Source organism: Neolamprologus brichardi, chromosome 10, assembly GCF_056152115.1.
Source record: "Neolamprologus brichardi isolate AB-2024 chromosome 10, ASM5615211v1, whole genome shotgun sequence".
Taxonomy (NCBI): domain Eukaryota; kingdom Metazoa; phylum Chordata; class Actinopteri; order Cichliformes; family Cichlidae; genus Neolamprologus; species Neolamprologus brichardi.
The window spans coordinates 29,098,611-29,111,576 of record NC_142113.1 but is presented as its reverse complement, the minus strand read 5'-3'; the positions used below and the strand labels follow the sequence as shown (position 1 = coordinate 29,111,576).

The 12,966-nt window shown below is 42.8% G+C and overlaps 1 protein-coding gene across 3 annotated transcripts in view; it reads left to right on the top strand.

The window, feature by feature from the left end:
• The window catches only part of tmem132e (transmembrane protein 132E), a 437,959-nt gene that overhangs the window by 299,115 nt on the left and 125,878 nt on the right, over positions 1-12,966 (top strand). For all 3 annotated transcript variants that reach the window (XM_087847502.1, XM_087847503.1, XM_087847501.1), the window contains exon 2: positions 244-1,201. In XM_087847502.1, the coding sequence (XP_087703628.1) occupies positions 244-1,201 (958 nt within the window). The remainder of the gene's footprint in view (positions 1-243; positions 1,202-12,966) is intronic.

Sequence of the window (12,966 nt, the reverse complement as noted above, 5' to 3'; positions counted from 1 at the left end):
CACACACTCACCATATCTTCCCTTTTTCTGGTGTTTTCTTCCACTTACAGTTCATGAGTTTTACCTGTTTTACTTTGTTTGAAAGTAACTTTTAAATATTCTCCTTTTTGCTTGCTTGTGAAAGCACTTTGTACACTGTGATTTCGAAGGTGTTTTATAAATAATGTGCATTATTATTATTATTATAGAAATGGAAGCTGCATTTAAAAGTTAAATCTTTCCTTTCTCCTTTCTTTCTTGCAGCTCTTGCAGGTAAAATCTCTCCAACCAGCTCTGATGCCCTGAGTTCGTCAGCAATGACAGCCAGTCCTTCACCACCCAGTGTGTACCTTCCTGCCAACTTCAAAATGTCCAATGCACAACTGGCCTTCTTTTTGAGGGAGGCTCAGATCACAGGACAAACATTTGGCGGCAGCACGAAGAGCGGCAGTAGTCCCAGCAGTGGAAACCCATTGCAGCGCTCTGAGAGTTTTGTGGTTTTCCAGACAAAAGACCTCCCCGCCATCAACATAAGCTTCGGGCCTTTTGCCCAGGACCAGGCCCTGTCCAAGGAGTTGCTTCAGCCAGCTAGTCCTCTGGATATTCCCGGCCAACTGACAGTCAACTGGAAGGTTCGGGCCTTCATTGTCCAACCGCGGGTCTTCTCCAACAACCCCACAGTCCAGGTGTTTTTCTATATCGCCGGTCGTGACTGGGATGACTTCAAGGCTCAGGACAAGCTACCCTGCGTCCGTTTGCATGCCTTCCGGGATGTCCGTGAAATTAAAACCTCCTGCCGCATGAAAGGTAACCTGGCGCAGTGCTTGGCCCAACTGGAGCTTCCTCCGTCGTGGTTTAACACCAATGTAGCCCCTCTGGGCCGAAGGAAAGGCTCGAGCGACGGGCTCTTGGATGGGTTAAGTGAGACCCTCCAGGCTGAGCTATACTACACGCTACACGAGCCTAACCTGGAAGGGGAGTGCAGTAAGGGTTCAGGTCACGGTGGCGGTGCTTCCAGGGGAGAACCTCTGTCACAGCACCCCCTGCTGCGCATCGGAAGCATCAGCCTGTACCAGGCCAGTGAAGAGCAGCTGCTGGTGGACAAGCAGCTAGACAAGAACATGTTCCTCAGGCTGCCAGAGAAGCCCCTGAAGCCTGGAGAGATTCTCAAAATCTTCCTGTACCTGATGCCCAACTCTACTATTGAGCAGTTCACCCTCAAGTAAGTGTCCTTTAAAATCTGTTCAAGTGCTCCGATGCTTTCAGACTCCTTGTTTCCATGCCGAATGTCACATTTATTGTGATGTTGACACATCTATATTCACAGCAGAGGCTCAATCAGCCTCCATGCAGTCATGCATATAAGATTTATTGATGAATAGATTATTTTCTTGCTTCCCGGTATATCTCAGCCAACAATTTCCTCCCTGTCATAAATTGACGTATTATATGTCTCTTTATAATAACACTCGCACCGAATCATCTGCAATTTGTCCAAGGTTTAGGCTTAGGGCAGCATGACTGTCTGTAAACAAAGCTACAGTGTGAATGCTGAGCACCAGTGGATAGGCTTAAAGGAAACGAAGGATTTACATGTCCAATAGAACACAATTACCACAGCGATGGATTCATTCATTACAGTCTTAATAACCAGCTTAATTCAAAGCAGCATTATTAGACGAATCTCGGAATCAATTGCGTTCGATGACAGCATAAGATCACAGTGTACGCGGAAGTGCAACCCAAGTCATCTCATTCCAATCCTCACAATATTCTGTTTCAGGCTTCAAGCACAAGTTACACGACCATTTATGTTCATTTCAAGTCTAAATAGACAAACGAGGATGTAAACACACATTTCATCCTTCTCATTAATTTCGTCTTCACTTAGCCAAATGATGTGCCAGCACTAATTAAAGTCAGGTAAGATAAAGGGAAGAAGAGAGGGTTAAGCAGCACTGTAAGATTCACCTTCAGAAATGGTGGCCTCCAGCCAAAGAGTTCTTCTTTTTTTTTATTTTTTATGAATAATTTGCAGTGAACTGCTGCTCCGAGCAGTTTGTGTTTAAAGGCCAGGTAATAGTTGTAGCTGTGGAACACATACAGATTTGGCTTCTGCTATGGCATTTAATGCTCACATACTGTACTCATTCTACACGTCCGGCTCACTGCTGGGAATAAAACACTGACTAATATATAAATGGATGTTTAACCACGTTTTTGTGTCGGCGTGTGTGTTAATGCAAATAATATTGTTTTAACATGTAAATGGTTGGAGGCAACATAAGGAAAATTATTTGGACGTGTAGATTTATAACTTTTTGCTTCATTACAAGTGATCCCGTTCACATTTTCTGAGTGTCTTACATTGCCATTCAGACAATTACTGTTACAAAAATACACCACTCATATAACACAATGGTTAGTGATGAGCATGTGTGATGGGACTAAATAGTTCATGACTCAAGTGTCCCTCACTGCTTTCCTGTATTTGAGCTTTTTCACTCTCAACTCTCTTAAAGTTTCTAAATTTCACCATTTGCCTGCAGGAAAAGTGGAGAGAGAGCGTGAGGCTTAGCAGGACTCTGGTCTCTGTAGCTCTTAGTTCTGCTCAGTTATCAGCAGAGTATCCAGGATTAGAGGATATATTAGTGTATGCATTTGACAAAGTTGGATGTTTTTGCACTTGTATGTACGAAGGACACCAGAAATGAACACAGGAACGTTAACGAAACACTAAAGATTAGTGAAACCTATATTAAACACGTTAAGGTAGCTATCTGCTTTTAATGAGCTATGATTAATTAACCCTCAGTAACACAATTACTTGTATAATTATGATTGTTCCTACAGTAAAATTTCTTTTTTGACTCAAACAGTGTCAGTTGGTGACATTTCTATAGTGAAAAGCAGTACTGTTATACTGGCAACAGTAATCCTTTAAAATCCTTTAAAAGGACAGGAACAGAAATTCCACCTGTATAAAATGTATGTTTATGATATCTGTATTTTTACCTAAATAAATTCAGTTAATCATCTACTTAATATCATTTTAGTGACCTTTACTTGGGGAAATATGCAAAAAACAATTATAAAATCATTTCACTACAGGGATAAAAGTTAGAATAGCTGTAGCTGTGGAGCACACGTGTATAAATGGCGGTAGCAGTAGCAAAGATACCACCGCCCACACACATTGTCCAATTTCTCTTCAAGTTCCTGGAAACTTGGATATTTTTATAAAATGAACAGAATAGTTTAATTCTCAAATTGTGATTTAAGGCTTTGGAGCTGATGTTGGTTTCTGTATCTGAAGATATGCTAACAGCTCTTCTTGTAACCAGACAAAAATGAGCTATTTACTCGAGTCCCACCTCCCCCCCAGGAATTCCAAGCATTTCTCTTCACACCATAAGAGCAACACTTACTCTCTTTAAGTTCCCCTCTCTTTAAAATGTACGATGCTAACTTCTACTTTCATCTGGATTACGAAACAGTTTCATTAACAGTTTCAGAGAACTGACTAACCGTGGGACACTTTCAGCCAAGATGTGGTGTAACAAAGTTGCAGTAAGACTTAATATGAGCCGAAGCTTTGTCATATCCCCTTGTCTCTTAAAACATTTGCAGAGCGTGTTAGCATCCATATACATCTGCAAGTCTTCGGCAGCCTGACTCCGTGAGCCTAGCAGGGATGGAAATGAGGAGTGATAAAACAGAAGAGTTAAGAAGGCGACGAGGCCTGGAGAAGAAAGCCCAGCGTGAGCCTCGTGAGCGACTTGCCTCAGTAGGGTGTGAATTCAAGAGTTGTGGAAGTGAACTGTCGAGTCTTCCCAGCACATCGAGGAAAATTATTAAAGATGCAATAAGGAGTGTCTTTAAAGATGAATCAGGAGGCCTCCTCTCCTGACTCTCCCTTAGCCACTCTATCGTTCCTTCCAATTATTCTCCTCTTCACTTGTCCAGCTTTGAAAGTCTTTGACTTGTTATTGCAAACAATGGCATGCCAGGCAGCGAGACGGGGGAGAGACGGGCCACTTGTGGAAGCTTCCCTTGTTTTCCCGCGGCCGCAGCAGTGCTGTCAGAAACGTGCAATGTGTGTGTCGGCGTGAGTGTTTGTCATGCAGTAGGATAGGGAGTAGTGGTGTGTCAAATTTAGTTACCATGGCAATGCAATAATAGTATGTGTAGCCGTAATGTTGTCTAGCATGCCCTGGTGTGGGCTGACACTGCTTTTCTAGATTTGTTTGCTTTTCATTTCAAGTGTCGTTTAAAAATCGGATCTTCTCTTTTCGCCCGTAAATTGATAGTGGCATCATTTCTGTTATACACGACAGCGTTTCACAGATAGTGACTTTTCCATCGCATTGTTCTGGAAAGGATCTTTATCATATACAGTACTAAAGTAATGTTTTTAGCAGCAAAACCTGCGTGACAATCACTAGTAAAATATTACAAAGCCCAAATGCCTTTAAAAATCCATCCATCCATCCATTCGCTTCCGCTTCTCCTTTTCAGGGTCGCGGGGGGTGCTGGAGCCTATCCCAGCTGTCATAGGGCGAGAGGCGGGGTACACCCTGGACAGGTCGCCAGTCTGTCACAGGGCCAACACACAGGGACAGACAACCATTTGCACTCATATTCAATCGCACATTCACACCTAATGGCAATTTGGATTTTCCAATTAACCTATCCCCACAAGCTGCATGTCTTTGGACGGTGGGAGGAAGCCGGAGTACCCGGAGGGAACCCACACAAACACGGGGAGAACATGCAAACTCCACACAGAAAGACCCCGGCCTGATGGTGGAATTGAACTCAGGACCTTCTTGCTGTGCTGCAACAGTGCTAACCACCGTGCCACCGTGCTGCCTGCTTTAAAAATACACAAGAAAAACAACCAATAGGAAACCGTACAAACCCGACTCATTGAACTGTAAATGTGCTGTGATGTTACGTTGTGTTTAGAGTTTGAACAGTGACAAAGTTTAGCTAGAAATGGACAGCCGTGATTGAGAGGTCAGTACTTTACTGTAATTTAACAGTGACGTTTCCTACTGTGGATTTTTTTGGTGGTAAACAGTGTCGAGCACAACAGTGGTTCACTTGAGTTTTTCCACTTGTCCAATGGTGGAATTGACTGCATATAATGTGAAAGGTGTCATTTGTAGTAACTGGCCCACAAAGAAGCTGCAGCTTACAGACATAGCCCCTGTCCGCTCATTGTTTTGCATTTCTGGCTGACAAAAAGGCTCTTTTTACACTTTGCACACGCCACAGAGAGTGGCTCTTAGCATAAAAGCTTTGTCTGCACCACACAGTAGACAGATAAAGTTGGTGAATAGCCTTGAATACATTGGACCATTTCGTAGTTAAAGAGCCAGCCTTTTTCTCGGCAGTGAACACGTTCAGTTAAACCACAAAATTTCCGTTAAAAATGACACAATGAGTAATTTCAATGAGCCAAATGCAGATTCTGACAGATCATTGAAAACACTGGGAAAAGCTTGTGTGTTATCGTGGGCTTTTGTCCCCGTATCCGTTAGGTTTGCCATCTGTGAACATTGGTACGTATTTTAATTTATTTCAACTATAGCTAATGAAATGATAATTATTTCCATTTTGCTTTGCCAAGAGCTGCAGCTGGTGGACAGCCAGAGATATTTTATTCATTTGTTTATTCATATGGACACTTAGTTGCAGGATGCAAAGAGAGTCGTGTATGTTGCGTAACCCGAATTAAAATTCTATACGACAGCGGCGAGGTCACTGCATGCATATAAATGCAGTCAATGTGGAGCTGCCAATTTTTATTTTGGTGACTCACTGACATTTTTTGCCCAATAAACAAATACGCATTGCAGTGCACACACACACACACACACACACACAAACTGGAATCTTATTATCCTCATCTATGTGCACAGTACAAGGCTCTTGGAAACCTTGCAGTACTCCGGAGCCCTGGGTATAACATGCAGTATTCAAATGCCCTGGCTCCAAATAAAGGCTCGAGGAGAGAAAGCACAGTGGAATCCAGGGAGAGTGACCCACATTCAGAAGCAGTGGCTTCATCCCCAGCAGCTAGATGGCTACTTGCGCCTTGTAAGGAACACAGAAAACTTCCTGACCTCAGCCTCTGCTTCCTGCCAGCTCTGCGGTCGTGCTCGGCTTCTTGTCCCACGTGTCGTTGTCGCTGTCAGTGTCAGCTCGTCTTTTCCCGACGCTTTGATGGGAAATGTCAGGACCTCTCGCCATGGATCGTGCACACGTTCAGATCATATGACTGCAGACGTGATGCTTCTGCCACGGGCCGTCTTGTCAGGACACATCGGGTGACACGGCGAACCGCTGTTTATCAGCACTCATCTCTGATAAAAGAGGCGGAAGCCAGGAGAATCTTCCTCGCCTCAAAGTGCTTCCACTTTCACAATGACAAGGCAAAACACAGCCTTTGTTATTGGGCCACGCAGAGTACAGGCTGCACCGCCGCTGCTAACGCTGCTCGATTCCTTCCTTCTTCTTCAAGTGCGAGCACGTTATTTGAGGTCAAGCAGTGAGAAGGGGAAAGTATTTACCATCATCAACTTTAAGTCCCTTGACACAAATCTCAAAAGGGGAATGCAGTGCATGTGCCAAGATTTTAATGAAATGAGCTGTTTTAACTTGAGTTAGTTTTTAATGCTTAAAGAAAGTTGCATGAGTCAGCTCTCCGTGCCGGGGAAAGTGGAGATATTTTTGCAGGTTTATTCCAGTGCTTGGCTATTACTAGAGTAATTCAACCCCTTTCTAACCTTGAATAGGCAAGCTGAGCGACTTTGATTTGGAAATTCTTGTTTATTCGCTTGAAAGATTCCTACTTTAAAGCTACTGAGGACATTTCTGATATGCTCAGCATGTTGCCGAGTGTTTGGCTGGTTTGGAGACAAATAAACACTGACCCAGGCACGACCATTAAATTAGACTAACTCAGTGCAAAACCGCAGAGTTCCTCTGGGTCAAATGTAACCTGAAAAACTCATTAGGCTTCCTCGCGTTGTACCAATAGCTACATATTCATCACTTTTCCACCCTATCAGTTCAGCCTGTTAATGTTATTCATTTTTATTAACATCTTTTCAGATTAGTTGAGAAACGTATCACATTCTCATTTGGGCACGCTGATTTATTCACTATTATAAAACCAGTGTCTTATACATCTTAATCATTAATCTCTTCAATCCTGCTGGGCCCAAGGGTGGAGAAGATTGTTCTGTGCCACCGAAAACAAAAGCAAATATCCAAGCCCAGTAATACATCAGTTTGTAATACTGACATGTGGAGTATGGGATTGTGCGCAAAACATGGTACAATACCTACTTTTTTCTTCATTAATCTCACAGTGATAAGTAGTTTCAGTAATATACAATGTAGCTACTGTATTTCTATACTTTAGTTAACAGATAAGAGAATTAAGAAACAGTAGCTCATAAACAACAGCTCTCTAGTCATCCTTTAGTTGTTTCACATTAATAAGTAATTAATGAATTTACTCTTATTTTAGTTGTTGCAATACTAGAAATTCAAACGTGATGCTGATACCAAGGAAAGTACTTGCACAGTACCATGGAGAGTAAAACATGGACATAGCTGCTGAGTCAGAAATATTAAGCCAATGTTGACGTGCCTTTAAAATGTGGAGGCTACCAGAAACACTCAGGAAAACTTTCCTGATATGTTTATGGACTCAGTCACTCCAAATTAAGCCTCCTTTGTGAGACATGCTGTGTTTCAAAAAGGAGAACTATCTGTGGCACTTGTCGTTAGCCAGCGAACGAGTAATGGTAGTCACACCCACCCATCCTTGGGTTTTTGATACCAAGGTAAGGACTGAAAATGCTCATCTCCAAAACAGATCTCATCCGTTGTTTCAGGAAACAACGGATGAGATCTTTGTAGCTACATCCGTCCTTTACACCGCGTACACAGTGCTCCGTCGCTATAATGCGGTTCACCTTTCATGGCGTCGCTGTTTTTGCTGATTTTTTTTGTGCGCAATTTTCCATGTTTTTTTTTTTTTGTACAGCACATTGTGTTCTGCGTCTTGATTGGCTGTAGACCATTGTCAATCAATCTCGTGCCATGTCTCCTGTACAGTACAGAATGCATTCAGCTTGTCAAATTTACATAAATCTTTGATCGCTAACAGTGTATTGTATTGTATCTTTATTTATTTCAGACATATACAGAAAAAAAACAAACAATATATACACAAGTACACATACTTGCATTTACAAATATGAATATATATGTAAATACGCACACGTATGTGCTCATATAAAACAAAAAAAGAAAATAAATAAAATAAAACAGAGTCTAAATGACATGAAATGACAATTATTAGGTCTGAAATGGAGTAGGAAGAAGTATAACATACTTATTAATCCCTACCCCATGCTCAACATTCTATTGAATCCCACTATTCACCTAATTCCCATCATCACTTACCCCACACAATAAACAAGGAGAACATGTATAAACATAGCTACAGTGATAGATATGATTTAGATACAATTTAGCATAGTTATATATACAATGGGTGATCAACTTTATCAGTTTCATATTCTTCCAAAATCAGTTTTCAAAACATCTTTATAAACTGACTAATGCTTGAACATTGCTGTAGGTCCACAGTAAAACTGTTCCACAGTTTTACCCCATAAATAGTAACACAAAAGGTTTTAACCTTTGTCCGTGCTTTAAGAGTCTTCAGATTTAATTGAACTGTGACTCTGAAGTGCTGTAATGTATGCTTTTAAGCGTTTTGGGGTTTACAGCCTTAAAACATCTATTATAGTTGTAAAAAATAAAGTTGGCTACTTCGCAGATTTCACCTGTCGCGGGTTATTTTTGGAACGTAACTCCCGCAATAAACGAGGGATCACTGTAGTGTTGACTGGAATAGATGAGGACACACTGTTGGGATCAGTACTGTTGCAAATTTTTTTCTCCATCTGGATACCCTCATGTGGGGATCTCCTGCTGCTGTCTGTTGCTTCAGGTGTGAAATAAATCCAAGGAAAGTCAACAAACTTAGCTTCTGTTTGTAATATCCTGAATTACGCTGTGATTAGCAGTTAGCTCCTTAATCTGTCTTCTTCACAAGTTTAATCTGTGGTAGATGAGAAAACTCAGTCTGCATGCCGCTAGAAACTAGAAGCAAAAGGCTAATGTTCACACTTTGTCCTGCTTTTGAAAAAAAAAATCCTACTTGGCATATACTTAGGGATTTTTATTGAAGAGCTGCTGTGAGCTGTTGTCTTATTTGGCATGGGAAGAGTTTGGTTAAGGGCAAGGTTAATGGTACCCGTAGGTGTCGAATCTTAGCTGAGTGCAAAGGGCATGCTTTAAGTTGAAGTCTTCTTTCCTTTAATCGACAAAACCCACACAGACTGTTTTGTAACTAAAGAAAAGTAAGCACAAGGTCAAATATTATCGATGACAAGCTTGTAAAACTAGAACTTTACCTCTCCAAGTAAACCTCAACCATATGCAAACTAATGTAGTAGCAATATTATTTTGCGTGGCCAGCAGTCGTAGAGTAGGTCATCTATCAATCAGTCTCGGCCCCTCCTGTCCATGTGCCAGAGAATCTCTGGGCCAGATACTGAACCCCGAGTTACCCCTGATGTGTATTTGAATGTTAGATAAACGTACTTAGTCGGGTGATGGCCTCCAGCTCGCACTGGAATGTTTCGCAGCCGAGTGTGAAGCAGCGGGAATGAGGATCAGCACCTCCAAATCTGAGGCCATGGTTCTCAGCCGGAAAAGGGTGGAGTGCCCACTCCGGGGATGAGTTCCTGCCCCAAGTGGAGGAGTTCAAGTATCTCGGGGTCTTGTTCGCGAGTGACGGGAGAAGGGAGCCGGAGATCGACAGACTGATTGGAGCTGCGGCTGCAGTGATGCGGATGCTGCACCGGTCGGTCGTGGTGAAGAGGGAGCTGAGTGTAAAAGCGAAGCTCTCAATTTATCGGTCGATCTAAGTCCCTACCCTCACCTACGGCCACGAGCTGTGGGTAGTGACCGAAAGAACAAGATCGCGGAAATGAGCTTCCTCCGAAGGGTGGCTGGCCTCTCCCTTAGAGATAGGGGGAGAAGTTCGGCCATCCGGGAGGGGCTCAGAGTAGAGTCGCTGCTCCTCCACATCGAAAGGATGTCCCACCAGGAGGAGGCCCCGGGGCAGGCCCAGGACACGCTGGAGAGATTACATCTCTTGGCTGGCTCGCCTTGGTGTTCCCCCGGATAAGCTGGAGGAGGTGGCTCGGGAGAGGGAGGAATGGGCTTCTCTGCTTAGGCTGCTGCCCCCGCGACCAGGCCCCGGATAAAGCGGATGAAGATGGATGGATGGATAAACGTACTTAGGTGTAGATCAAAGCATTGAATGAATGTGTGATTGGGTAGCAGAAAGCACTTTGAGTGCTTAAATTTAGAAATAAGGTGCTCTGTATATTTCCATATTCATTGATTTCATATTAAAAGCACTAATTGTGATTTCTGAAATGGTGCAGAAACTATAAAATGCTTTAGCTGATCTATGTTTATGTGGTATGAAAATCACATTTCATTGTAACACACTTTTACCTTTAATGTCAAGGCGAGTGAAGGGGTTTTCTGTGCATTGTAGCGTATCGACATCTCCTTATATGGTAGTCAGTCTTATGTGATCAAAAATCTGTTGGTGTAAAATATGAATAAATAGAGACAGGCCGAAGGATTTTCTGTGCTTTTCTGCAGTGCATATTTAAATATTGCCAGATCCTCCTGCAGAGTGTTGGTTTATAGAGGGAACCTGGGAGACAAATTGACAAAAGCTCAGTGCTCCTCATTTCCTCCGTCTGCAAGGTAATCAAGCAAGCATTGGCTCAGGTATGAAAAAGGGTGTTTTTCACTTTACTGCGCAGGCTTAAGTTAACTGTTTTATCTTTGTAAATTCATTTTCCCGAGCTTTTAAATGAAAGTGCTTTTAAATCTTTGGACTGTCAAATGTGTGTGTGTGTGTGTGTGTGTGTGTGTAGTGCTTCCAAACACATTTCATTGTTCTCATCTGGACAGGTTTATGCTGAGCGTTGGCGTCCCAGAAAATGTGTGTGGTTGTGCTGGAGTTGTGAAATATCTCTGAAAAACAGAGTTGCCTTTTATTTGCTTTTGTCGCATCACAGCATATTGTACTTTTGTAGTTTTATTCAAATATTCTCGTGAATAAAACAACAATATGACGGCAAACAGCATGGAAGCGCTATTGATAATTGACCCACCGTGACGCGGCTGCTTTTTAAAATCTAACTATCTTCACCATGTAGAGCACAGGTGTCAAACTCCAGGCCTCGAGGGCCGGTGTCCTGCAGGTTTTATGTGTGTCCTTGATCCAACACAGCTGATTTAAATGGCTAAATGACCTCCTCAACATGTCTTGAAGTTCTCCAGAGGCCTGGTAATGAACTCATCATGTGATTCAGGTGTGTTGACCCAGGGTGAGATCTGAAACCTGCAGGACACCGGCCCTCGAGGCCTGGAGTTCAACACCCCTGATGTAGAGGGAACGGGATGTTTGGGATGAGGTGACTTGGATGCAGATGAGCTGCTACGGTGACCCCTAAAGGGAACACCCAAAAAAAGAAGAAGAAGGAAGAGATATCAGAGCATGTAATCCAGGAAATCCCAAGAACATTTATAAAACCAGACAATGATGGCTTTAAGCTGCAGTCATTACATTATGAGACAGTGGGATCAATGCTAGTGTCAAGTTTAGGAGAAAGCACATCTGGTGGAACTCTCCCAGGACACATGAGCTTAAAGACTAACGTTACAAACGGTTGATACTGAAAATCTACACATGGCCATACGCAGCAGAGTTTCTCCATGAAGAGTGGACTAAATTACCCCGCGCATCTGGGAAGGAAAGATTCATCCATCAAGAGCGTTTAGCTGCTGCTAAATGCGCTGTAATCAGTTACCCAGCGTGAGGACCAGTCGCTTTTTATACAGCTGAAATGAGTCTGGCATGACTTTATTAAAGAAATAAACAAGCGTTAATTTTTTGTCCGGCAAATTTTGGGTGACATTCATTGATGGAATTGAAATAATGTAGAAAATTTGTACGTGAGTAATAGAGTGTTTGCAGATTGACGGGCAGGTAGCGAAGGTAGCGCTGTTTCGCAGTCGGCAACCTTTAAGGTGGTTTGGGGGACGAGACTATGATAAGCCATATTTTCACAGCAGGCGGCCCCCATTTACCTGCCCCTCCCACTTTCATGTTGTCACACACAGAAATTGTTGAGGTTTTATTGCCATCTCTCCTCCTCTCCCTCGCCTCCATCTTCCCTTTTTTTTTTATTTATTATTTTCATGATCCCAGCCAAGAGATTTGCAGAGCCAATCTGTAGTAATAGACACGGCTCTGCCCAGCGTGAAGGCTTGTGCTGCCCAGTAGGCTACAGTTTCAAAGGAAGCAGTGGTGTGGAGAAGTTGCATCTTCCCCCCCCACCGCAACTAACTTCTGATTTTAATGATGCACTCTCTGCCTTGAGTGAGTGTTCTTCGCAGTTGTTATTTGCAAAGCTGAACATCAAATCCTGTATACAGAGATCAAGAGATGGACTGTTTACTTGCCGTCCTGTAAGCCGGGCTCTTTAGGTCTTGTGCGGTTGGATTAAATTAACATGAAGCAGCTGTTTGTTACTTGACAATGACGGCAAACATGCTGCTCTTGCTTTGCATTGATCTGGAAAGAACAAAAGTCCCCCTGCAATTTATTTTTTTGTTGCTTTTTACGTCGCCGCAACGCCACAACGGCACTCAGACATAACATCGTATTCCCTGACAACAGTAACGGCTGGAAGTGAGTGAGTCAACAGAGATGAGAGGAAGAGGTAAAAACAGGCTTTATTCACGATTGCCCGTTAAAGCTGCGCTGTTCCGTCCCGATATAAATGCACCTTGGCAGGATTC